The sequence below is a fragment of the Dreissena polymorpha genome, chromosome 11 (assembly GCF_020536995.1).
Source record: "Dreissena polymorpha isolate Duluth1 chromosome 11, UMN_Dpol_1.0, whole genome shotgun sequence".
NCBI classification, from domain to species: Eukaryota; Metazoa; Mollusca; class Bivalvia; order Myida; family Dreissenidae; genus Dreissena; species Dreissena polymorpha.
In genome coordinates, this window is record NC_068365.1 from 26,883,273 (window position 1) to 26,911,122 (window position 27,850).

Below are 27,850 nucleotides of genomic sequence, written 5' to 3' on the forward strand. Positions count from 1 at the left end.
CCGATAATATAAATATGCATTATGATGTGTTCACATATTGAAATGCAATTTGTTTAAAGTACGTAGTTTTCAGTTTGCAATTTAATACCGTTATATATGTATTAATAACTTACTTACATTCATATACAGGCTATGTATTGAAATAAAATATGCCTTTCTGGATATTTTCATTTTTAAAATACGAATTGTGAATGTCTACACACGTATATTGGTAAACAATAAAAACAGCATCGTCCTACCCTTGTTTTAGAAATAAATTATAGAAGATTAATTGCTGTAGTTTATATAGTTCATGAGGTAATCTTAAACTATACTTTTGATGATATCCATATATCAGGACTCATTAAGATGTGACTCAATATAAAAAATTGTTTAAATACATGAACACATTCAGTTAAACAAAAATGAAAATAGAGGGCACGGAGCAACTTATAGTATCAGATGAGGTCAGAAAGATGACATACACAGAAAGCGAAGCAAACATCATATACTTCATCTACATGTACATCTACGGTATACTCCCGAACAATCAATAACGATTACAATTGGGAGGCGCGTTGTCAGGGAAAACCAGTGTTAGTCAGTTAAAAAGTGCATCTAAAAGATAAAGTATTAAAGATATATACAGAAAAGTAGAAATATTTAGAAGTGCAGAGTTAGGTAAAAAATTAAAACAGGGGCTACAACTTAGAATTTAACCTCCCCGAATCTCGCTTTGAAGGAATCGAGATCGGGCCTTGATTTGACCAGGTATGGGAGACCGTTCCAATACCTTGTAGTGCGAAGAAAGAAGGAATTCATGTGATACTGGGTGCGTGTTTGGGGGATTTGGAATATTAAGTTTTTTTGTAGGGGTAAGATGACAGTGGTTCACGTTGACTAGCTGGTGGTGAGTTTTGTACAGCATTATGAGGGAGTTGGTCATGCGGCGGTGGGCATGGGTATTCCATTGAAGGGTGTGTAACATATGGGTGACGTTACTGGTGTATGCATAGTCATTTATGACATACCGGGCTGCTGCTCGTTGGACCCCTTCTAATTTATCAGCTAGGTGTTTTGCCAGGGATGCCACACAACTGAACAATATTCAAGTTGTGGGCGTACGTATGTGGTATAGGCAGCTTCTTTGACCTTAATGTTCTTGGTCCTAACGTTTCTCTTTATGAAATGGAGGGAGTTTTTGGCTTTAAGGGTTATATTATTAATATGGTTTGACCAATTTCAATCCTTAGTTAAGGTTACCCCAATATATTTGGCATTAACGGTTGATTTAATTCAGTATTATGGAGGGTGTAGAGGAATATAATGGGGTTACTTTTTCTAGTAATTCGTAAGACCTCACACTTGTCAGGATTAAATTTCATTGCCCAATCTCTTTCCCATTGTTCTAGTTGGTAGAGGTCATTTTGGAGTTGTTCTGAATCAGACTGGGACTTGATTGTCAAGTGAATACAATGTCGTCAGCAAATAACCTAGCCTTACTTTTTATGCTGTCAGGGAGGTCGTTGATATATGTCATGAAGAGGCAGGGACCTATGACTAAACCTTGAGGGACTCCAGACATAACTTGGAGTTCATCCGAGATATAACCCTCAACCGCAACTCTCTGGGTGCGGTTACTGAGGAAGGATCTAATCCAGGACGTGACCTCTAAGTTCATCCCAGCTTGTATAATTTGTGGATAAGCTTGTGGTGATCGACCTTATCAAACGCTTTTGAGAAATCCATCACAATTACATCAGTTTGTTGACCATTTTCCAGTGAGTCAAATAGTTCTTGGGAGAAGCTAATGAGCTGTGTCTCGCAGCTATGTTTTGACCTAAATCCATGTTGGAAAGGAGAAAGGAGCGGGTGCATATCAAAGCGGGACATTAAGTTTGAGACAATTATGTGATCCTTCAGTTTAGTGGCAATACATGTAAGTGATATGGGAATTGACCTTGATCCATTCTTAACCACAGGAGCTATGGTTGCTTCCTTCCAGTCTGATGGAACGATACCTGAGCTAAGGGATAATTAAAATATCTTACAGATAATGGGGGAAATCTCTTTGTGAAGTTCTTTAAGGATCCGTGGGGAAATCTGGTCTGGGCCGGATGCTTTACTGGGGTAGAGACCACTAAAGAGTTTATCTACACCATTTTCAGTGAAACTTATCGAAGGCATTTGAAACTGAACCTTGTTTATTAGGGTACTGCAGACCTGCTTCAGGCTGAGGGGTTGAGGCCGAGAGAAAAAAGATTCGAACTGCCTATTTAGGATGTTGGCCTTGTCAATAGGTTTTGTGTAGGTGATACCTTCTGACTTGAGAGGTGACACTCCAAAGTTTTCAGACTTATTGTGTTTGACAAAGCTATAGATTTTTTGCTCCTACCTGGTTGTGAGTCACCCTCAAAGATAACTGTTTCTAGACAGTGCCAATAGGGCTTGCTTATTTGGTTTTGGATGGAGGACTTTATAGTTTTGAACTGGGATGTTAACTTTTGGTCTGCAGTCTTTTTATTTGTGATTTTTTGGTATAACCTATGTCTACGTCTGATGAATATAATGATTGATCGGATGATCCATGGCAAGTCTTGTCTGGTCTTTGTCATTTTTGTCGGGATATGGGTTTCACATAAATAGTTAAGTTTATCTTTGAAGTCCGTCCAGGCAGTGTAGGGGTTTGTATACTTGGTACCAATGAACTCCATGCGAAATCTGTCAAAATCTTGTTTTAGCTGTGTCCAATTAGCACGTTTGTGAAGTGGGATTTTTCTTTTAGGTTGAAATTTACGACCCTTGTTGATTTGTATTTCATGAAAAACTATGTCATGGTCGGAAGTGGCAAGACTGGGTTGAGTTTTTACGGTAGAGATCGCTGATGGCAGATTGGTTAGACAAAGGTCAAGTATGTTCAAGTTTCTAGTGGGGATTTTAACTACATTTTGTAGGTTATGGTTGACCATGTTTTCTAGGAAGTCTTCATACAATTCCTTGTGTTTGCAGGTAGGCTTAAGGGATTCGTCTGTCCAGTCAATATCAGGTAAGTTAAAGTCTCCTCCTTATGCTATCCTTGGGGATGAGTTTTAATTATGACCAAAGTTTATCTAGGGATTCTTTGCCATTCTCATGGGGATGGAAATATGATCCTATGTATATGGATCTTACTCTGGGGATGGCTATCTTTGCCCTGCATAAGTTGCATTTTGGTTTTAACATCTGGCTCCTCTTGGTTAACTAGGGATTTGGTAATGGCTATAAGGACCCCACCTCCCTGGGAGTGTGTTCGGTCATCTCTGTATACATCGTAATTAAGGAAGTCAGGAAATATCTCGGAAGTGTGAATCTCCGGTTTGTGTCATGTCTCAGTGCAACATAGTACGTCAGGTTTAGTTTGATTAAGTACCTGGTGTAGGTCAGGGATCTTATTTTTAATTGATCTACAGTTAATATTGAGAACTGAAATTCTCTGACTTACATTTCTAGGTTTGGATTGCTTCCGATCATTCGATGAAACCGGTGTAAAAGTGGCCTGGGGAGATTTTAACTGTTTAGGAGTAAAGGGAAAGTCACTTACTAAGGGGCTGCTTACTTTTTGGGTACGTGAGACAGGTTAAGGGTAAGATACTAGGTTATTGAAAATATTTATATCACTAAGGGAGTCTAGGGAAGTAGCTAGGGTTAGAGAATAATTCATACTGTTGCATATTATACAATGCCAGCTGAACTGGGAATCTGACAACCTATCATAGGTTTTATCTCCAATATGTTGACAGGAAGTGTGATACCATTGTTCACATGTGTCGCACGCAATACCTTTATCCGTCCATGCCACATTGGCGTTACACTTACCACAAGGGTACTGGGGAATACCACCAGCATGACCTAGGTTGGGTTCGATGTCTGCGGATATAATTATCTTCCAATAAACTGTATAAATACAGGCATGACATTTTACAGCTAGCAGGTTTCTTAGTTGTTCTCCTGGTTGATGTCAATGTAAACAAAACACCAAGTATGAAAGACTTGCACAGGATTGAGGACGACATAACGTGACATCTGTTAATATATGTATCCGGATGGGTCTTAGTATTGTTTATTTTATTGTATTTGTCTAATGAGATAAGAAAAACAGTCCAAAAACAGAACGTATACAAACTGAGATACATAGTGATATAGTACTCGGATAACCGGAAGTGAATGGAAGTAACCGGTAAGATAAATGTTCGGCTTCTTGTTACAAAAGTAGATTCTTCAGATAGTAGTTTCTGGTTAGTATCATTAGTATCCAATAGAATCTTACCGCCAACACCAAAGAATTCATGAAATGATGGGTAGAAATGTGAAAAATTGTTCAAATTATTTAAATTGGTGAGAGCAATGAAAAGACGTGACTGGTTCCCGACGCAAACGCCTTCGATCATGGTGATAGTGGTTATTTTGAAATGGAAATATAAACGAGTACATATATCTCTGACAGAAATGTACTAAATTATTACTAGCCACGCGACCTTTCGAAGTACAGAATTCAGCATACAAATATATTCATGAATGCTTTTAGAAGGCATTAATACGATAAGAGTCTCATAATGTAATATAAAAAGACTGCAGTCATCGTGTTGTCCTATGCGTTTTAAGAGATGGAAAGTGGATAGCGAATAAGATAATGGCGACAATGTGTGAGTGCGCAAATGGTGAACTAAGATTGTTGAGTAGTTGAGACAGTTTATGAATATAAGGTACCAGTAACTTGAAAACAGAAAAAATGATAATAAAAGAAATACAAGCAAAATGTCTGGTAAATAAACGTTCTCAATAAAATCATTGCATTTAATATAATACACACTTTTTATCATATTTAGTATGCATGTGTAATATCATATTTCACGTTTATGTATTTTTATGTTATTATATAAGCAAAACACTTTAATCAGTATTATTAAAATATGCGGTTTCTTCAGCATCGATCTGGTGAAAACTCCCGTTTTGAATAGACCTGACATATTTAATACGACAGTTTTAGAAAGTGATATATATTTCATATTGTAATTAACATTTTAATAATACAATTATTGAAAGCAGAATATTTTAAAAATAGCAAATCACTGTTCTGAAGGTACAATAATAGAAGACCTTAGATGATCATTCCAAAATCACATTAGGAATCAACAATAACTTTTGCAATAAAACTAATATTCGTACGTTAAATGAGTCATCGGTAAATGTATCGGTACTGATAAGATGGCATTGTCTAATGTTCCGGATTACAACCATATTTTACACTGTGTGGTGTCCGTTTATTCTATCTCTTTCTCAATTTGCATTAAATATGTACCTTAAACAACTAATATTATTGTCGTCGCAGGTGGTCTTTTTGGCGATGACGAGCCTCCTACTATTGTGAACGCCTTCAAATACGCCATCTATCGGGTCAGCCATGAACGCAACTTTCTACGCGACGTCACTCTTGCATATGACGTTCAACGTTTACCTGTCTTCAACCAATTTGAAGCCTCGAAAAAAGGTCTGAAATTCATATGCAGTCAATGTAAAGATTTGTTTGAATCACTCTGAATAAACAGAAACAATGTACATGTATTCATAATAGTGGAAATAAATTTAATTTAATTGCATGGGATAATTAATGTTTGCGAATGCCAGTAAGTACGATTGCGATTGCTTTTGTAAAAAATAAAAACAAACGTCGACGAATGTACTAATTTAATGGTTTCGACTGTTTTTGGGACGAATTATTTTCATTTATTTCAGACGTTATCGTTTCTAGGCCAAATTGTTAGTGGTCAATTAATTTTTTTCGATAGCGTACAAACTCCTCAAATAGCTTCAATTACTGGTTCAGAAACAATTCATGGCCTTTAGGAATACGTGGTCGGCTTTTATCATTAATCTCACTAAAGTTATTTATCTAGCGCCATTGACCGGTATTTCACAATCGGACAGGAAACCATGGGGGTGCGGGTCAGACGTTCGCTGTATAATACATCATGTTAAAACATAGTTTCAAGACAAATATATTGCACACAAACATTGACAATTCTGACAACCTGGTATCATAAACAGAAACAAATGGATGATTAGCATCTTCAATCGATGGCGGCCAAACATTTTACGAATGCCTGTAAAGCGCTACTGTCAATATAATGGATCAATCAATCGCTGGCCACTACAGACGTTCTTCCAATTCATAAATATTTCTAGCTCATCTTTTATGCCCCATTTATCTGCAAACATAAAAGTAATTTGTTGGCTTTCTCTATATTAATTTACAAATACTCTCTTTCATTTAATTAATTTGTTTTGCGTTCATTTTTCGTACTCAGATCGTCGATATAAAATAAAAAAAGAACAATATAAAATTTATGCTAATATATTTTATACAACATGAATTATAGCTTCATAAAACAGTAAAACATAACATTACAGTCTGTGAACAACTATCCCGCAACATTGTCTGCACAGTCGGTCCAGCGAACCCGGATGTAGCCGCTTTTACTAGTTCCGCGTGCGCGAACCTGAACATCCCCCACATCGAGACTCGCGTGGACGCCTATGCTGCTCCTTTCCCCGCCTCCTATTCCATCAACCTTCATCCAGATCCGGAATTGCTATCACACGCCGTCCTTGACGTAATTCGAGCCGTCGGCTGGTCAGAGATGCTTATCGTCTACAATAATCATATAGGTAATACGTGTATAATCTTGGACCAGTTCGATGTTCTGAGAACTTATTGTTGTCGTGTTTGATGTACATGTTTCACGAGGTGTTAATGTTGGACTGCAATACGTTTTGACATGAGAACTAGACTGATACGTGGTATCATACTAGCGTTCTAGTATAATTAAACATTTAGTATATTTCTTTTGCAAAATATTACTAAAACGAACCAATTCATATGAGGTATGCAATGCTTGTCCCGCCCAAGTAATAATTGCCGATACTGTCCAAACACATTAGTATCTACATACACACGTAGGGCGGCTATTACCATGACACGCAAACGGAACACTAGTAGCTACAGCGGTTTGTCATATGTGTAAGCAAAACATTAGATCTATATTAATTGGTGGCATAACAATGATGGGTATTTAAAAAAAGTAGGATATGATGCCAAAAAACTTCGATTTTTGTCGCAAACGCATTTTAACACATCTTTTCTAACTCTTTTCACTAAATGTGTTTTGATGAAATGCATGACGTATGTAAACAGGTCAATAAATAATGCTGTCAGTCATATGGAATCAATTAATGCATTAAAGCGGCCTGAAAAAATGCGCTTTGTCTACTGAAAGCTCAATGCAAATATTTTTTTTAAGTTGGCAAAACACAAATAAAATATAAGAAAGGACATAAAATGTTTTGAATGTAATTTCTTCTGCAATTTGAAGACGTGTTATCTAAAGTCGTTTTAAAGGCGCGTATTTTATAACGCGATGCTAAGAGCCCGTATTTCGTTGCCAATATTTAAAGAATGGCAAAGTCCTAGTTGGATTACCATTGGGACATTTAATTAATACACAAATACAAGTATGCGCGGTAAGCGCGTTAATTTAATTAGAGTGCATTCACTTACTACGCATTGACCCTCAACTCCAAAATGGTAAATGTTACAGGTTTTCTTACCAAAAGAATTATTCTTGATATGCGATTTTCCGCTGAGTTTATAATACAACTACTGTAATAATTCATCATGCTGAACTAGTTTTATTATCAAATTATGTGACGATAAGACCGCATCGATTGGAAGACTTGCAAATATAATTTACTAAATGAACAATTTGCTGCTACTATGCCCAAGAAGTTACCATACGTTTTGTTTGTGTTTTTGTTTACATTTATTTTGTCAAACAAGTTTTTTTACAAACGTATGATACTGGTTCGAACCATACGCATTGGTGCTTTAATTTAAATTTATTTAGTGTTGCTGACAAACATTTCATCATATAACAATTATTGTACGTGTACATGATTAACAATATTTTATTAAATATTATTATGTTTAAAGTAAAAACAGTTTTAAAAAATGCGGAAATAAACACAAAGTAATGGAATAAAACATTAATGTCACTTTACATATTTAAGTGTGCAAAGTCACTAATCGTGAACGCAAGTGTTTAGCAAATAAACAAATTGACCATTATCTGCAAAAATACAAGAATACTATCTGAGTCGTGGTACCAGGTTAACCATGTTGCGGGACAAACATAAAAAAAATACTAAGCGACAAAAATAATTATTCTCAATCTGATTGTATCTTGTTCAGATGTGTTTAATAGTTGTCGCCAGTTAAGGCAAGAGGGCATAAAGTTTAATTTGTGCAATTTACCTGACTTATCAGGGAAATAATGATGTTCACTTGTTTTAAAGCTACTTTATCAGTTTGGATAAACGATTATTAAAAAAATATATACAAAAAATACACATTTTGTTCAAACTAGGAAACTAAAACCACTGATTAAAGTTAACAAAAAAGTTAAAAAGATCAGTGTATGGACATTTCTCAATTGTGTGCATTTGAATAATAGTGCCTAGATTGATTAATATGATGGCATTGATAATTTGGTGAACACGCGTATTATTAACCCATTTAAGCCGAGTGGACTCTACCATACTTCTAAATTGGAACAATTTATCTCCAAAATAGGGATGTCTAGTATATTTATTTCTATATTTAGAATATTTTTTATAGAAATTCCTTTAAGCAAATAGCGCATACCCTGATGAGACGCCGCATATCTTGGTCTGCGCTCTTTTCCAAGGCCTTTTTTCTAAACGCTAGACATAAATGGGTTATTTGTTCGTTTACAATATGCTGTCAGTATATAAAGCCTTAATCGTTTGTAGGTAGCGACTAAGATTATGCTTCCTCAACACTCTTGTTCTAATAAAACATTATTTATTAATTGATGATTGTTATGGAAAAATTATTTGAGACTAGTATGAACACTTGAGTAATTTATTTCACATATTTATATATTGCCCTAATGAATACTAGTTATAACTATACAATTGTTCATACATGAATGGTTTAAGTCATTTCCAAGCGGAACGCCATTTTTAAACATTAATCAACATCATGGGAAACATATGTGTTACAATTGCTATTCCTTGGTGAACGTTGACATTATCAGCTAATTCTTTAATTAACAGAGTGCCCACAATTCAGAGATAAACATGCGTAAGTTTCTGCGTCTCAGGTTTTACGAATTCCCCCGAGATTCCCGAACGTAACTGTTAATATTCATCATGAACAACAAGCTATATTATACAATAATATATGAACAGACAATATACTGCGCATGATATATATATATATATATATATATATATATATATATATATATATATATATATATATATATATATATATATATATATATATTGTAATGAACTTATGTATTGATGTATTTATTTATATATTTTAATTTATTAATATATATGTTGATAAAAGGAAATGCAGTATCTTTCTCCGTTGTTTATCTTATATAATCTTTCCAGTCCTTTACTTAATTTATGTATTACTATTTTTTCTATTTTCATTTCAAGATATAAAATAGTAAAGGGATCCAGTGTTTTTTCTCATTTCTTTAAATGTTTTTGTATCTACCAGTTTGACATTTTTTGTCAAAGTAAAATTATATTTTGCTTTGTCCTGCTTAATACTTGTGTAAAAGAGAAACTAAATAACCATTGTTTAAAACAATATCAACCATTTTTAAGTATTCATATTTCGCCAATAAGAAAGAACTATAACTTTTTATCTTCATGTAGTATAGTGCTTTTAAGAAAATATAACCAGTGTATTTGAAGGACGAAATATTGTGCTGTGATTGCATGAAATTGTGTGACGTGGTGTTCAAAGAAATGTGTATTACCCAAGAATGATCAGTTCGTTCCCACAAAATCATGATTTGCAAAAGGGAAATTTAATCATTCGGAGAGATTGCACAACGCGTCTTATCTCATTAATCTGTTTGTATTGATTGATCCTTATCTTACCAAATAAAACAATGACGTTATCGTTCTCCAACGGGCGACGGTAACGCAAGAATTGTGGCAGCAAACATGAAGTTTTTCATTACGGATATAACAGACATCAATTGTGTTAACGGCACAATTCAATGTTGTTGTTGTTTCTTTACAAACTAAAGTACTGCCAACGGAGTTATTGTCGTACCATTCGTACCAATATGGATAGTGTCTTGAATATAAAAAAGGATGCCGGAACAAAACTCATCAAAATAAGGAGATTAAAATAAATCGAGTTATTTTAATCTGATATAAATACTAGGATGTCCTAATTCATGGATTCAATTTCGAATAACCATTGAAACTCGAAACTTACCAGTTTCTTCATGAGGAAGTTCCGTCTCATTTTCTTCACCAACTTGTTGTCTGTAGAAAATAATGATGTTCAGATGGATTTAAACCTATTTGTACATACCCCCGAGACAAGCCGCATAGATCTTTAAAACCATCCATTTTGCAATAATGTCAAGAGGAAATGAGTATTCTTGTATATCCTATGAGGCACAGATGTGTATGTTGACAGCTTCGAGATCCCTTGTGGCTGACGTTATTACCTTCGTAATGTATGTCTCGGTGTTATTGTATATCGCTTCAAGCGAACCGTTTGCCATAATTTTCTCCCATCCACTGGAAAGTATTGGCCAGTTCATGAGGGAAGTATATTGTTAAGTTAAAAGTTATGCCGTCTATGTATGTATTTCTTGAATAAAGGCATGTGCATTATTGAACAAATTACACGTTCAGAAAAACGCTATAGCTTTTTACAAATGCTTTCAAGAAAACATTTGTGTTCATGTACGCATGCTCTTTTATTTATATGTGTATGTCACTATGTCTTCTTAATACATATGCGTTTCAGTAAACAATGCAATTTTAAACTTGTTGTATATGATAAAAAAAATCGTCGATTGGCCTAATTTGGTTTACATAATTAATATTATTAATATTATTAATAATAATAATAATATTATTATTATTATTATTATTATTATTATTATTATTATTATAACTTTTGCATAAACATGTTATTTTTTAATATGTTACAATGTCATAGGATAAACATATCTCGAAAGTATTTCGTTATAGAGACAACCCTAGACGCATAGCTAAAAGTAACGACTTTAAATGGTGTTACTGTCAAAATCTTTATTTTGTAGAACCTACTTAACTGAGGGTACAAACCAAGTTGAATCAGTTAAAATATGTTCACAACAACAAATAGTATCTAATTTTGACTTTTTAATGAAAAAAAAACAGCAACAACATTAATGCCTAATTGGTGCAGATTTTTTAAGATCAGATAAGATTTCCAGTAGTGCAGATGTGGCGTATAACTTTAACTTTTATTTTCCCAATGTATACATTTGAAACGGAAATACATTTTATAAGGCGAGATTTTATTGGCAATTAACTTATATTGAAAGCAAAAACGGCAACGGCCCTATCTTTAAACACATTCAAACATTGTCGTTGTTAAGTTAAACTCATCTCATATCGTTCGTTCTACCTCTACATTGTCGTACTTAAAACGACAAGATTCTCACACATGTCTGGTAAAACATTAACAAACTTATACAGGTCTATTGAAAGTCCAATCATTGATTCGAGCCAGTAACGAGACAGTCAATATGGGAGTGGTGGTACGACAGGCGGACGCCTACAACATGCGGGGTATACTCAAAGAGGCGAAGAAAAAGGGGTGGAGGCATATTGTTGTGGAGCTCAACCTTTCCGAGACAGCTTTATTCCTGAAAATGGTATGATGTAATAAGCCTATCTGCTAACTTAGCAAACGTACAGCTAAGATTCAATTTCAAAAGTGTACATCTAGAAATAATTTATTCTAGAAAAAACCTTAAACGTAAATTCTGTGTAGTGTATCGTTCCTTTTATGTACATGGAAAGAAACCGTTTAAACAAAGATGCAATGTTGAAATGATCTGTCAAGTATTTTAAATGCTGTATTTTTAGGCATTGCAAGAGGGGATGATAGACTCGTATCACCATTATATCATAAATAACCTTGTAAGTAACTTTGCATTATGTATTGTGTACAATTCTGATGTATAATGAAAGTGTTAATATGTTCTTTTGAAATAAATATAGTATATTCTGATAGGCGTGAAAACAAGCAATATGACTATGTAAGTGCAATGTATTACTTGTCAAATGTTGGTTCATGTCGGTTTTACATTTTGATAGCTTATCATAACGGTTAATACATCTATAATTAGCACATTTTAAGTTATGTTAGATTTGTCATAAATTGTATTATTATTCAATGAATGTATTATTAAACATTATTAGCGTACCCGTATGTCCTTAAAATACGGTTAGTCGATGTTATAGGATAATATTAACTTGTCGACAAATAATTTTCCTACTGTACATTATGAAGTGTAAGCCAAAAGAACATTACTGAGAAACATGTCAAACTTTTGGTTAAATATTTAACAAGTCATCTTAAAAAGCTCTACTAAATGTGTTTTTATACAACGGGCGTGCGTAACATAGCAAAACATGCACTTTGCTGAGTGACGAATCTTAACTTTAATTATTTACAATCGCTAAGCGTCATATGTAAACACCTCGCTACGGATTTTAGTTAAGACTTCATTATCTTGTGTACTTTCGTTGAGATCTAGTCGGCTATAGATGAAGTTCGTGGCATTAGTGCGCTTTGTCTCTTGCGATAATATAAGGCGACATTTTGATAAATCGTGTAATCTTCGAGTAATCTTCATACAAAACAAACTAGGAATAGTTTTGTTTACTTTAAGAAAAAAAGGAAACGACTTTTCATTGCTTATCCAATAAATTGGTTAATTATGAGTAAATTAATTATATAAATTAATTAAATAAAATTGTATTTCCGAATACATTTATGTCAGCACAAGTAGTGCTTGTGAATTACATTATTTCGCCCAGAACAAACTATACACTTGTAAGTTATTTTAAAATATAATCAACTTTGTTTAAATATTCATTTTTAGTATAGTATTAGACTCCATTTAAATGTAAACAGGGTTTACAACGATATAGTGTTGACGAAAACGACGGTAGTTGTAGAAACAATACCAGTTCGACAAAAACACATACTAATAATAACAACGCGACCAAATCTGAATAAACACTATCATGTACAGTTTGATGCTTTGCGCTTCACGTGAATTTCAGCATTTATGCAGAATACCAATTGTATGTGTTCACGATTGACATATGAGTGTTACAGTTTATTGTCTTAATCTAAATTCTAAGACTAAAACAATTTTGTACTTTTTTTACTAATAGACTTGTTTGGTATGACACCATCCGCTTAAAACATGGTGAGGATGAATGCCTATAATTAAGGAAACGGATTTATTATTTTAATCTTGAAATATAATAATTAATCAAGTGTACCCTACGGTACCTTACCATACTTGAATATGTAAATTCAATCTGTTACTTTATACAATGGGACATCACAGTGGAATAAATACATGAATCATTTAATTAATTGATTTCTTTGAAAGTATACAACGGTGTAACTTTTTTTTACATTGAACTGTTGCTTGATTTAGATTTTGGATAATGAATAATCGCGAAACATTAAGTTTTAACACAAGAAGTAATGGCGCAGTCTCGTCTGTTCACTCTTTGTTAATATGTGACGTGCATTTGATCAGAGAGATCAATGGAAATGCATTTCACTTGATGATTGATCCTGTCACTCAAAGCCAGCGTCCGTTGTATTTTAGCGACTTAAGACCCTACCTATGTTAATTTAATGTTTTGTCAAGAGTTATCTGTCAATCTGTCAGCGGGGAGTTGTTTTGAGATATTAAGGGTTTTATTTGTGTGCGATGTATCTTCATGAATACTTGTAAGCTATAAGCTGAATTACTTGGCTATTGTGATGAATATCGAGCGAATGCATATTTGGACATGTGTAAATAAATTCAATTAAACCTTAAAGACTGGAATTATTGTATCAGCCACGACAATATGAGTAAGTTATCAGAAATTGACGTATCGAATAGCTGCAAAACTGTCGTGGTACATTGTATATAACATTATGAGTATCTTCTATAAAAACGAAAGTGTCTATCGAGGTTGATTTCATCTAGTCCGTCTCCGTATTTACTATTTACATCTCTCTAGGTACTGCACATCAAAACGTCCCTCATACGTAGTCATTATTGTGTAACGTTACGGTAGCCATAATAAAAACAGAACTTTCTTCAAAGAAGATCGTTGGATTGCTCGCTATGTTGTTATAAAAATCGTTTCCGCATCAGATGATATATGGAATCAGTAATTCATCCTGAACATATTTATGGTTATTTTTCTTTAAATGACAAATGAGCAACCAATGATATCGTTCTATTGTGCACTAGTAATTATACACCTTTGCTTTTCCCAAACCCCGTAGGACATAGAGATATTGGAATTGGAGGACTACCGACACAACTACGTCAATATGACTGGATTCCGCATCGTCAACATGCTCAGCGACTTTACCAAAAACACGCTGTTTGACATGGAACTTTTTCAAGAGAACACACAACTGCCCATATTGAACGGCTCGACTTTATCGGTATGTTCCCGCATTTCTTCTAATCTCCTCTAACAAACATGTAGTCTATGCGGGAAGTGCTGTAGCTGATTGTCTTGTTTCGTCTGAACATATCAATCTGGAACGACATTTAACGCAAATGCATTTAGCCCTGTTTTTCCAGAGAACGGCTCAAATTTAGCTTCATTTCAGCATCAGGGAGCACTCACTTTTGACGCCGTCTACTTGTTGTCGCATGCGCTCATGGAGATGAAACGTGCCGGCTTCTTGACACTACCGAACACGAGCTGTGACGAACTAAACATTTGGAGAGACGGCCGCAATTTATATAACTTCATAAACAATGTCAGTATTTAAAACGCCTGTCGTAGGTTATTCGCATTCATATATAAGCTCAGAATTATGTTGTTGTTTTGTTCGTGATTAAAGTTGACTGTATACGTCGCAAAATGGCAGCTATAATTACGTATAACATAATGACAATGATCTGTAATGACGTGTAGTTGGTTTGTTTGTGTCTTTTGGGAATGTAATGAAAGCTTTGAGGGACCTAGTTGACATGTTTCATTAAGCTCTCCAAAACATAATCGGAAATAATAGGAATAACGGATTTTAATGGCATTAAAATGTTTGGATGTAGGTGACATTCGTTAAAAATTGCGAAAAAAAGCAGAATTCGATTTTGATATGAAAGTACAAAAGAGCGAATAGATTTAAAATTATACGCGTAAAATTGAAATCATTATTATATGTATCCACAGTGTTGCAAAGATATTTGAATATATGAAAAACATTATTGTCAATGTTATAATGACATGTTTAATTATACATGGGCTAATACGCATGTCGATACCTAAAAAAAAATGTCGAAAACTAAGTTGCCATCGCACTTCTTTTAATCGCATCTGTTTCTTCACACAAGGTTACAATTTTATAGTAAATTGCGATTGTGCAGTAAAATACGATGTCCGTTTTGAACAAAATTTAAGATTCTCATCCCCAAGCAAGTAAGGGCTCTCAACAACTATCCGAATACACAATTTTCTAATTTTATATATATATATATATATATATATATATATATATATATATATATATATATATATATTGGTCAATAAACGAAAACTAAGCCAATGAAAACGCTTAAAAATGTTGTATTACACATGTGTAATATACAAAAATATGTAATGGTTGTATTACATGGAAAACAGGGTATAGCATGTAATAAATATATATTTCTGCTTTATATATTTAGGTGTTTGTCATTTGTTTTTCTGCATACTAGTGGCGAAATAGCAATACTTCAATTATTATTATTCGGTCTTTTGCAACTCGAATATAATACATGACCTGTATAATTTTATTTCTTATGTTATCAGTGAGATTTTCCTACTGCTAATGAAGCTGGAACGCGTTTGATTTCACCCATTTATGCCTAGTGGACTCTCCCATCCTTCTACATTGGATCAATTTATATCCAAAATTAGGGATGTCTAGTATATTTATTTCTTTATTTAGAATTTTTCTTACAGAAATTCCTTTAAGCAAACAGCGCAGACCCCGATAAGACGCCGCATTATGCGGCGTCTTATCAGGGTCTACGCTGTTTGCCAAGGCTTTTTTTCTAGACGCTAGGCATAAATGGGTTAATTATCATTCTATCCCACTATTTTATCCATTCCATGGCCAAGATGCGGGTGGTCGGCCTGACGGGTCCCATCTACCTTTATAACGGCAAAAGGCTCAACTTCCAGCTCGATATTATGGAACTGGGCGAGAAAGGCCTTCAAAGGGTAGGAGATGCAGCGAACATTTTAACGTTGATGTCGTTGGTTTTTTTTTTAATCACTTGAACACGAGCATTGTTCTGGTAAAACTTGGCTTAAACAGGTGCGTTAAATTTTATCCAAGATTAGCTTGTTCGGATAGAAATTTCAGTTTCGACACACGGAAATTTTAGTTATGGAAATGTTAGTTAAAGTAAAATCAGTCTAGGCGGAATTGTAGAACGATACTTTACGCACATGCATCAAGCCAGGTTGTCCCTTCATTATAAGGTGCTGGTCCCAGCTTAAATAATTTGTTTAAGTTTAATGTCGTTTTATATGTACAGCCCTGTATCATATCGGCAATGGGTAACTCACCTAGAAATGACAAGTGGGCATTTACAAGAATTCCTTTACTGTTAATGAATCTGTCCTGTAAGACATCATCAACAATTTATTTTTAAAGAAAACCGCAACGATTGTACAATTATATGATGATAATCACATACTTCTTCAGTGTAATACTGCTAAGTGTTTGGTGTCCATCTACAGCGTTTCTTACATATGTAATGCTATTTTCACCTGCTTCTTTAAAAGTATGTTTACAGTAAGATGCACAACTAAGTGGTTAAGTTTGTTGGCTTAATTGCCCACTTATTGTAAACTCTTATTTGAACAAGAGCTATCCGCATTCTTACCTTTGAAAGTATAACAGCTGCTTATAATGTGTATGTGCAATCTAAATGGGCTGTGCTCTATGAAAAATATATGTGTTTTATGCATATGCGTAAAGTGTCGTCCCAGATTAGCCTGTGCAGTCCTTACAGGCTAAAAAGGGACGACACTTACCTCTTTTATGGTATTTTTCGTTAACAGAAATCTCTTCTTAACAAATGTCCAGTTAAGGCGGACTGCACAGGCTAATCTGAGACGACACTTAACGCACGTGCAATAAACCCCTTTTGTAACAGAGCACGGCATATTTACTGAAAAGTAAACGACGAAACTTTATTTACCACATGGAAACGCTATTTAAGATGAAATTCTCTATTCTCCAAGAGAATACCTAAATATTTTTTAATATGATTTGCTTCCGACATGCTAGGAACATAAAATTGCGAGTGCAATTATGCCAAGGATTTGTTCTTCAATAACAACGAGTGCAATACCCTAACAGTGCATGGAATAACATACTATACTTTTAAAATAATATGACATAATGGCATACAGTTGTCAATAATTCATGTTAGCGTGTGCCATTTTTTTGATGATAAAGATATACGTTGACATGATGATGACTCCCAAGTGGTGAGAACAAAGCGCAGATGCCCACGGATCAATACAGTCCTCAAAATGCAGTCTAGTATATGTACATGTAGGTTGCGTGAATGTGCAGAAAAAAACATTAAGCTTGCAGATGCAATTTCCTGTATGGAAAATTAACAGTTTGTTTGAAATGTTTGAAGATTGTCATTAAATGTGTTAGATTGACACGGTCAAATATATCGGAACTTGAGAGCTCAAGTAAAAAAATACGGACATATGAACATCTGCCTACCTTGGGTCCAACTAATGAGGTTATGATTTAAAAGCTGAAGCCCATCGTCCCAGCTTAGTATGTGTAACATTTTTATACTTCATATACGCATGCTACAGAAAAAAAACGACAAACACAATTGACTCCATCAAATTATTTCATCGCTTAGGGTTTGTTACGCTTTATATTGTGATCAATTTCTGACGAATATTCGACATTACATTCTCATTTTGATTCTTCGCCATTAGTATTATTTCGATGTCTGGTTTACAGTGGTATTTTTTTATGTGACGAAACGTTGGATAATGGCCACTACGATTATCTGCGAAAAAGTCCCTTTAAAATGCGCAGACACGCGTGTGGGAGTATAAGCTTCTTTTGTTTTTATCTAATTGCACATATTTGGAAGCAAAATAAAGTGATATTACTCAAATGTGCGCATGTGTAAAGCAATATGTCGAACGCTTACTAAACATGCTAAATGCATTATATATAATCTTAGAAGTGAACGTTTGCACCTAGGTATGGATTTTTTTAGCGTAGCTGTTTAACATAGCTTTTTACATAAACTGATCTTCGTAAGCGGCAAATGAAATTTGATTAAAATGTTCCGCCCGTAGACCAGAAACATTTTAAAATTGAAAACGTGGAAGCTACAAATAATTATCAAATTTACATTAATAGTTTATTCAATTGAATTTCTATTGTTTGAAGTATGCTATGAAAAGGGATAACACTGTTCGCTTTGCAACGATGTTAACTGCGTGTTCAGCATAAAACATCTCTAATGAAAAGGATTGATGGATCGAGTTTAACACTCAACTCTCGACATCAATACAGTGTGTATGTTCCCTTTATATTAAGAAGATTGTACTTAAAGGCTATTTTCTCATATTTAGTAATAACTACCATATTTCGCCCTGTGTACTAGTATATTTTATATCATATGTGTATTGTTTTTCCCTATTCTAAAATCCGTTTTGATCAAAATATTTTAAATTGTTTTCGAGATTTACCATTACACATATAAACGTATTAAGTTTAAAACCAGCCAGTAATATAAATCAAGCCAGTACAAGATTGTTATATAAACGCTTTCGCATTAACTAGTTGAACTTGAATTTTATTTTTACCAGATTTTTTTTAGATGAAGATAGTCGGCGATCTAATTATGGTATATCAATAGTACATCCTTGATGTATACTTAATGCATGATTCCTAAAACAATTAATAATGTAATCAAATTATAAGATCAATAATTATATCTAAAAATGCAAATTGAGCCAAAAAATATGTCGCAAAACCCTGTAATCGATTTGCGTTTGATGCCTCTAAGAACTGCGCAAAAAAATGCCTTCGCAATCTTTGATCTCATTGACATAACTCTTTATCTTTGAAACTCACTAACGCCGATCACATTAATGTCGCGCAATCTTGTAAACGATATTTCTTGTTTTGTTATGACTATTGCTGTATGCCAACAGGTTTCGTCGCGCATGCGTTCCACGACCGGATTTTAAATATCACGTGATGTCTTTTCAGACGGGCACATGGGCGCCTGGGTATGGAGCAAATATCACAATGAACAGGTTCTTGGGCCAAGGAATTTTCGGCAACAAAACATTACTGGTGTCCACGATGCTGGTATTGGGATTTACTTGTTGCCCACTGAATATTAATGTACATGTTCAAGGCGTCGACAAATACTGTATTAATTTATGCTAAATGCTTATGAATTCCCCTGTATTAATCTGGCGATTGATTGATTACATAAGAACGTGTTACATATATGACAATTTGAAATATAATGCAAAATTTAAATAGTTATGTAGTGTTAATATGAATGGTTTAGTTGCGCCTTAACTGTAGCATGTATTTGATATAATTTAAGCAGGTTTTAAAAATGTTACGGTTGTTATCACTACAAAATCAGGCCGCATGCATATGAAAGGAATTGTCATTGTAAAAGAAAACGTCATAATTATTAAAGGCGACTTATCAAACATTTCCTTAATTCAAACTTCATTATTCTAAGATTGTGTTACGCATTCTTTTGTTCAAAGGTTCAATATGGTGTTTTTATGTTCTGGTCATAATGAATTTGCAAAATGTTAAGGGATGTAAAAGCAACTTAATTGCATAATAAAGCATGATTGTGATCTCTTATTTCCTAATGGAAAATTATACAATGAGAACTGTTATAAAATATACACATACATTTTTTACAATTATTTACAATTTATTACGTCATTTGTACGTTAATTCTATTCAGCACAAAATAGCACTGGTATTTTTTGAAACATTTTACTCTTTCATCATCCACAGGAACCTCCGTACGCGATGCTGCGGACGGACATGCTAAAGAGCAAGCCGCTGGAGGGGAACGCGCGCTACGAGGGGTTCTGTATCGACCTGCTCAGCGAGATGGCGCGCATTGTGGGCTTCGAATACAAGATCGTGCCCGTGCCCGACGCCCGCTACGGGGTGCTGCAGGACGGCAAGTGGGACGGCATCGTCAGGGAGCTTATCGACAGGGTATGTGGTGCTTCGGCTTTTTGAGTAATCCGACTTTAATTATAATATTGTTTATATGATGGTTATGTCCTTCCATTGTTAGACGGTATCGCTAGCAGTTTAATGGGTGCTTCCGATCTCGCACGTATTTTCTTCTAATGCAAATTCAAATGTTTGTATAAATCATTATAACGAGTTATGTCCTATTAGTCGGGGCTTTCAATTAGATAAATATTACATACACGTGAACATTACATCGATGAAAGTGTAGATAACACTCGTTTGTTTGCGTGCGGTTGTGTACAAATATCTGCGATTTTTTGTATTAATGACATGGTAATGAACAAATATTTTTTTCTGTTTTAATTCCAGAAAGTTGATATGGCGGTAGCCGCATTGACCATTAGTTACGAAAGGGAACAATTCGTTGACTTTACAAAACCATTCCTTAATCTGGGTATCAGTATTCTATTTAAAATGCCTTTACGTGAAAAGCCGGGACTTTTCAGCTTCATGAACCCTCTCGCGCTAGAGATATGGGTGTATATTTTCGCGGCATACTTTGTGGTAAGCCTGACAATCTTTATCATCGCGCGGTTCAGTCCCTACGAGTGGTACAACCCGCACCCTTGCAATCCGGAAACTGATACAGTAGAGAACATATTCAGCCTCTCGAACAGTTTCTGGTTCTGTGTGGGAACCCTGATGCAGCAGGGCTCGGACATCAACCCGCGCGCGGTCTCCACGCGGATCGTCGGAAGCACGTGGTGGCTGTTTACACTCATCATCATATCGTCGTACACGGCGAATCTGGCGGCATTCCTCACAGTGGAACGCATGGTGTCGCCGATCGAGAGCGCCGAGGACCTCGCCGACCAGACGGACATATCATATGGGACGCTAGCCGGTGGATCTACCATGTCTTTCTTCAGAGTAAGTTGATGCCTGATGTACCTTTATTCATTTTGTCTACTTTAAGTAAGTTTGTGTTTCGTCATTAATCTATATCGTAGCGTCAATTGTCGTTAATCGTCAAAATTTGAGCTGTTTCTACTCAAGAGGCCACATTTATTTTCCAATCTTCATGACATTTTGTCTTAATGTACCATAATTCACACAAATTGCTCAATCTTGATGAGAGGCGGTAAAGATGTTGTTTACCTTGACAATATTATGTTTTTATCGGGATCAACGGTAATTAAAACATAGGTCATATGGTTTAATCTTATCAAAAAACGTAGAGAAAACAAAATATGTTTTATCTGAGTGTTTTTCTTGACCATATCTATGCTAAGTTTAAAACAGGATACCCTGAAGTAAAAAACCAGGCCACAAGGTCCAATCCAATTTAATAATTATCGTACTTCTTGAACTATTGTGATAACGTTAAGCTCATTCTGTCCCTCGTGTCAATTCAAATGTCATTCAGGAACAATTGTTTACAAAATGTAAATGCCGATTAAGGCACGTAAGAATCTCATGAAAAGGATCGGAGAGGTTTCTGCTTTCGACGGGATCAGTCAATTTATAATTACAACTGATCTGGATTGTCGATTCCAAATCATCACTCAACACGTTCATAATTTCGACGTAGATTCGGAACATCCGTTTAAATTTAGGAATGAAAGAATAAAGCAACTGCATGCAAAAGTTAATTCAAAACTTGGGAATGTTATCATATCCATTTTTCAGTTCTATCATCGGGATTCTTTGGACCACAGTATTTTTTGTAAGACCGTTCAATCAAAGAATGATTAGAACTTTGCGCGCCTTTTTCTTTACAGAATGTATTTGACAAACAGTTACTGTATATTATTTAGATCATACTGTGACATCGTTTTTGGCTTCAGTGATTGCTTTTGTTGTCACATCGAGCATAATGTGATGCTTTAGATCTCTGCAAGGCTTCCTTACAGTCCAGGGCTGGTTTATTGTTCACGACTGCGGACAAATATCAAACGTGACAGCGGCAACTGTCGCGGCTACAAGTATATGGCTACTGGTAAATTGCAGTCGCGCGTCCATTTTCTTTAATAATCGCAAACCAATGGGAAATATTCTTAGAAGAATTATGTTTGTTTTTTTAAATAGAGGCCTGGTTTAAAGATAAAGTGTGTGGGTTCGTTTAATATGGTAGAAGGCTTTATTCCAAAAAATCACTGCTGAAACCATTGGCTGCATTCTAAAGAAATGCATTTTCTAAACGGTAATGACATGCATTTTCATAGTAATTTTCGCAAGAGACTCAATTCAATTGCAAATGGATACCATGCTTTCCACAATCTGAAATAAATTAAACCTAACAAAGAACAATTAATTTCGATTATATCCATGTCAATGATGTCTATTTTATTTCCCCCCTTTCTACTTACTTTTTCAACTGGCATAGTATAATTGTTATAAATTGTCGACAGTATCCGTAAAACTGGTGGTTCGATTATCAAAATGTCGATGCAGATTGTATGAAATACCGGGTGAAATGCCACATTGCTAAATTGTGTATAATGTACAGACATTTTTAAATGTTTATCATCATATGCAAGATGTGTTAATTTAAATGGTTTATTCGTTAAGAAATGAAACATTCGGCTGTGAAAAAAAAGAAACACGGTAGGCCGTTTAATTAAAAGAACCTATGAAAATTGGATTTAGTTAAATATGCCCTCAAACGGCCGGTCTGTTCCAGTATTTCTGAAAATTAATCGGATTGTGTTGATGACTTTATACTAAGTTTACCGCACAAACAAAATCAAAATCATTTATTGGCGAAATGACTTAATACATGTATTTGTAGATACAATATATTTCACCACCTAAATTGATCACTAGACAAACTATTAATTTCATACGACTTTGGATCTTATTGGTTAAAGGCTCGCAATATCCTGCCAAGTATATCTACACTACCAGACATCCGTGCACCCGTTTCGTGGAATTGCTCTAATGCGCAGGAACTAATGACACAAATTAATAGAATTATATATATTGTTTACAAAAATGAACATGACCCTAATAAGCGCTCCTTTCGGCATGAACAAATTTAGTCCAGTTGTAACTTCACATTTAGTACATTATATAAATACGTTTTGTCTCCATTACGGGAAACATAGACATAATTGCATCGCTTACCGTTTCTCAGGACTCGAACATCGAGACATATCAGCGGATGTGGAACTTCATGGAGAGCAAGGACCCGAGCCCGTTCACGAAGAGCTACCAGGAGGGCATCGAGCGCGTGGCCGCCGGCGACTACGCCTTCCTCATGGAGTCCACCTCCATCGAGTACATCACGCAGCGCAATTGCAATCTCATGCAGGTGGGCGGTCTCCTGGACTCCAAGGGGTACGGCATTGCTACTCCCAAGGGTAAGTCGTTACGTCATAAACAAGCTTTACGATAATGTTCGCATTTTCTTAGTCATGACGTCACTAAATAAGGTTTAAGACAATTCTACGCACAAGGTTGAGTCGTTACGTCATGATACCAGGTTTGTGCTACGCCAATCGGTACGAAGTGACATAATTAAACGAGGCTTTTGACAATGGGTCGTCATTGGTTAGTAATTAATTAACTATTCACGGTTTAAAACGAAGCAGTGGCAAAGGGTAAGACATTAAGATTTAATGGGTTCATAAAGGTATCGTTTTCGTATCAGAAGTGTAGAAAGCATTCCGTTTTCCACGAATTCATTTAAAATCTGATGGTTAATTATGGTTAATTAAGGATTTAAATTATGTACGTTGCGTAATATCGCTTTATTGCACACGTTTCCATCACCCCGAGCCGTCCAAGGTAGTCACATAAAATAAAATAAAAGATACATGTTCTTATAAACATCAATGAAGTTTAAAAGCATCATGACAGGTAAAGCATATGCTCATTCATCTCGGGTTCGATTTCCGTTCCAGACAAACGTTTGTCACAACGCATTTACTGCTATATTTTGTTAAGACAATTCCAATTAATTTTGTGTTGTTAATAAATACAACAAATGCTGTAAAAAATGACAATTTATTTCCCACATTAAGTCAGAATGGACCCTGTCTTATACATTATAGACAACGTTTTTTAAATTCCATGGTTACAGTGTGTAGGTACCATGTAAACATATAGTTTGTTACTATATGCGTTGATTATTAATTATTATTAGAACTTGTTCGCATACTTAAACATACGTTTGCAATATTGAACTATTTTATATGAAAACTGTGTAATTCGGAATATCAATGCTTAGGTAAGAAATATAATTTACAGTCTAGTAGTAGTAATATATTCGATGTATTTGCCAATATTAAAAGACATCAGAATGTCTGTGCTAATACATTAATAGTTGTTTACTGCGTATGTATATCAATATATAATTAACATGATATGTAAAAGTAAAATGTTTATAATTATGATTTATTTACAGATTCGCCACTAAAAGAAAAGCTCTCAATGGCAATACTAAGCCTACAAGAGGATGGAAAGATACAGGTAAGAATTCCTCCAATGGTCTGAAATTACTCGGTAATATTCTAGAAATGTGTAAGGTAATATACAGTAAATAGTCGATAATATTCGGTTATATCTTATAAAGCTGTAAAGGATAACAATGCCTACGTTGTATGCCAGTAAATCATCGGCAATACCGCGGCTGTATACAAAACATATAGTTCGTGAAGTCGGAACGATGGAATTTTAAAAGAAATATAATACTTTAATGTCGGAAAAGTTGGGGTAGTGCAGTATTAAGTATTAAAAAGGATGGCAAGACACAGTTTAGCACCAATACATAATAGGAAATGAGGCAGGGACAAAGGAAGGTATTTGGCGAAGACGGCAAGATGCTTGGAAATGGTCAGTGAAAAAAGTGAGTAATACCGCGGTATGAGCAGTGTGTTTATCAAATTATTAGATTAAAAAAAACTCTTTTCGAATTTTGAGATACTGTTTTCTGACCTATAGATGCTTTACAACAAGTGGTGGAAGAGTTCCGGCGCATGCGTACGCGACGACAAGAAAGATTCTAAAGCGAGCGCTCTGGGGGTGGAAAACGTCGGCGGAATCTTTGTCTTTCTCATTGGCGGCCTTGCGCTTGCTGTCGTCGTAGCTTTCATCGAGTTCGTATGGAACTCCAAGACCAACGCCAGGGAAGATAGGGTACGTTTGGTTAAAGTGTATTAACACCAAAAATGATAAAATGCTTGCTAAAGTGGCATCAGTTCTTATAAACAAAAATGACTTTTTATACGCCGAAAACTATCACGTTTACATAAAAAACTGTGTTCAATCGAAATCGCTTAGTGCGAATAAAATGCATACTATATCGTTTGCTTGGTACGAATGTAGCTCACTGACTTGATTTACTCCACAGACATCGTTAGCTATCGCGTTTATAGAAATTATACGGTAAACAATTACCGATTTAATTTGAATGTTGACCGTCAGAGAAAAATAAGTATAGATAAATACAATTTAAAATGTATTTATCTGACAACTTATGATTTTAAATCCATTTTTAATTTCATTTTCTTTCCAAATGATGAATTGAAAACATAATTGTTATGCAACATGATTACATGTGTCTATTTAACATCGTGTTGTCTATCCTCAGAACAAGTTATGAAGGAAATACCATTCGATTGTATTGCTAGGCTAGTAACTCAACGACCAATCCAGTTGTGTGTTTCTTTAGCAATGTAGCGTAGAAACATTTATATATAGTGACATGTAATAAACTGGTTTGTTCCTATGCTCTTCATGATATGTTCCGCCGGAGAGCGGTGCATAAAGTTGTCGGACCATTCGACGGTTTATAAAGTATTTATATGTGCTTGGAGTGGTGGGTTTATAGGGTTGTCTTACCAGATTGTGCCGCCGCTCTGTGATTGTAGACCCATGAGAGTTAAGTATCACTTGGGTATAATCTCCAATAAAACAACTATGTGGTGAGGCCCCTCGATAAAAGGTAAAGGTCAACATGTACAGTTAAAGTCTATGAACTTTTGCTTTCGCTCTGGCAGAAATATCATCATGGTTTGAGGAATATGTCACATCCTGTAACAAGCCTTTTCAATTGTCGTTTCGGTTGTTATTTGCATCAGTGGTACGTTAAATATTTTCTAAATGTGGAAATAAGATCTTCAGTGTTACCAATTACAAGTGTGTCCCTTGTAGCAATCACTCTGTTCAGAGATGGCGGAAGAATTACGATTCGCCGTCAAGTGTCACGGCCCCTCGAAACGGCCTAAAGTTCGACAACGCATGTGCTCCAAATGCAAATCTGTCAAGCACAAGAAAGATTGTCCATTGTCACGCATGCGCCCCGAATCATCAGCCAATGGCGGTATCCACACGAATGAGATCAAGCCGCCACGTGACTATGTGCAGCGCACATCCGGGGACTTTGAGCTGGACTATTTGCATGACAAGTGCGATTTTGGTGCGGGCGGGTACCTGCACGTCGAATACAGCGACACGGAGAGCTAAATGTGATACATTGCAAAGTTTATATCAAGTTTTTTGTTTCATTCTGTCCATTTATTCATTTAATGTTTACTTAAAATTTATTCCATACTTTAATTACTAGATTCGTGTATATTCTTCTGTTTCTAACCGCAACACAAAAAGTCTACTTTATCATATTTCATCTCCATTACGAATTCAGTTATTTAACTTTGTTTGCTTCTTGTGTTCATCATTTATGTTATTCCACTTTTGAAATAATTAAACTATATGTTTGTTTTTCGTGTTGTTACTTTTTTATTTATCAAAAATGTGTACAATTGCATTAATGTACTTGTACCTGTATATACCCAATACATTAATTTTATTGTATTTATTGGGTTAAACCATGTGCATGTCGTCATTAAAAATCAAGTTACCGATTTGTATATGTATATACGTTAAACATTCGTGATTTATTGTGATTCGGTATAATTAATGTTTATTAATTTATTAATATATTTATTTTACACTTAATCCATGCCACTTAGGTTTACGTTTTGTTTTCAAACCACATTTCACAATATTTTACATGAATGATGGTTAATGATGCAAGTATCATAATTTGAATAAGGACTAAATGTATATAATCCTTTATTCATGATTAAATACTTTGGTTTATTTTTGATAATGGAAGTAATTTCATAACAGTGTGAAGAGAAAACATTACAAAATACGTGTTTAATTTTTTCACAATGTTGTCTTTATAAAACCATAAAATTTAGAATCAGATTAACACAAACTTCTGTGATTCTAATATTATACTTTTGAAATGAAACTCAACATACAATCAGCATGTAAAGATCAAAATAAGAATATAGTCACACGATAAATATTTGCTTGGTTGAATTGATAAAAGTTTGGTTTTAAGTGCCATTTGAATGAACACTCAATGGTATTTAGCTGTTTGATTTGTGACCCAGTTGCCGTTCTGTATTATAACAAAATGCATCTTTTAAA

At 34.9% G+C, this 27,850-nt stretch overlaps 1 protein-coding gene across 1 annotated transcript; it reads left to right on the forward strand.

Moving 5' to 3' along the window:
- Positions 1-404: 404 nt before the first annotated feature.
- Positions 405-26,996, forward strand: LOC127849711 (glutamate receptor ionotropic, kainate 2-like). Its single transcript, XM_052382458.1, has 17 exons — positions 405-513; positions 2,989-3,025; positions 3,759-3,871; positions 5,348-5,506; positions 6,463-6,684; positions 11,608-11,786; positions 12,001-12,054; positions 14,444-14,608; positions 14,780-14,932; positions 16,279-16,380; positions 19,433-19,534; positions 20,216-20,425; positions 20,777-21,337; positions 23,544-23,769; positions 24,816-24,880; positions 25,352-25,546; positions 26,564-26,996. Exons 1-17 carry the CDS (start codon positions 405-407, stop codon positions 26,873-26,875), a joined length of 2,964 nt encoding a protein of 987 aa, XP_052238418.1. The 3' UTR covers positions 26,876-26,996.
- Positions 26,997-27,850: the final 854 nt, after the last annotated feature.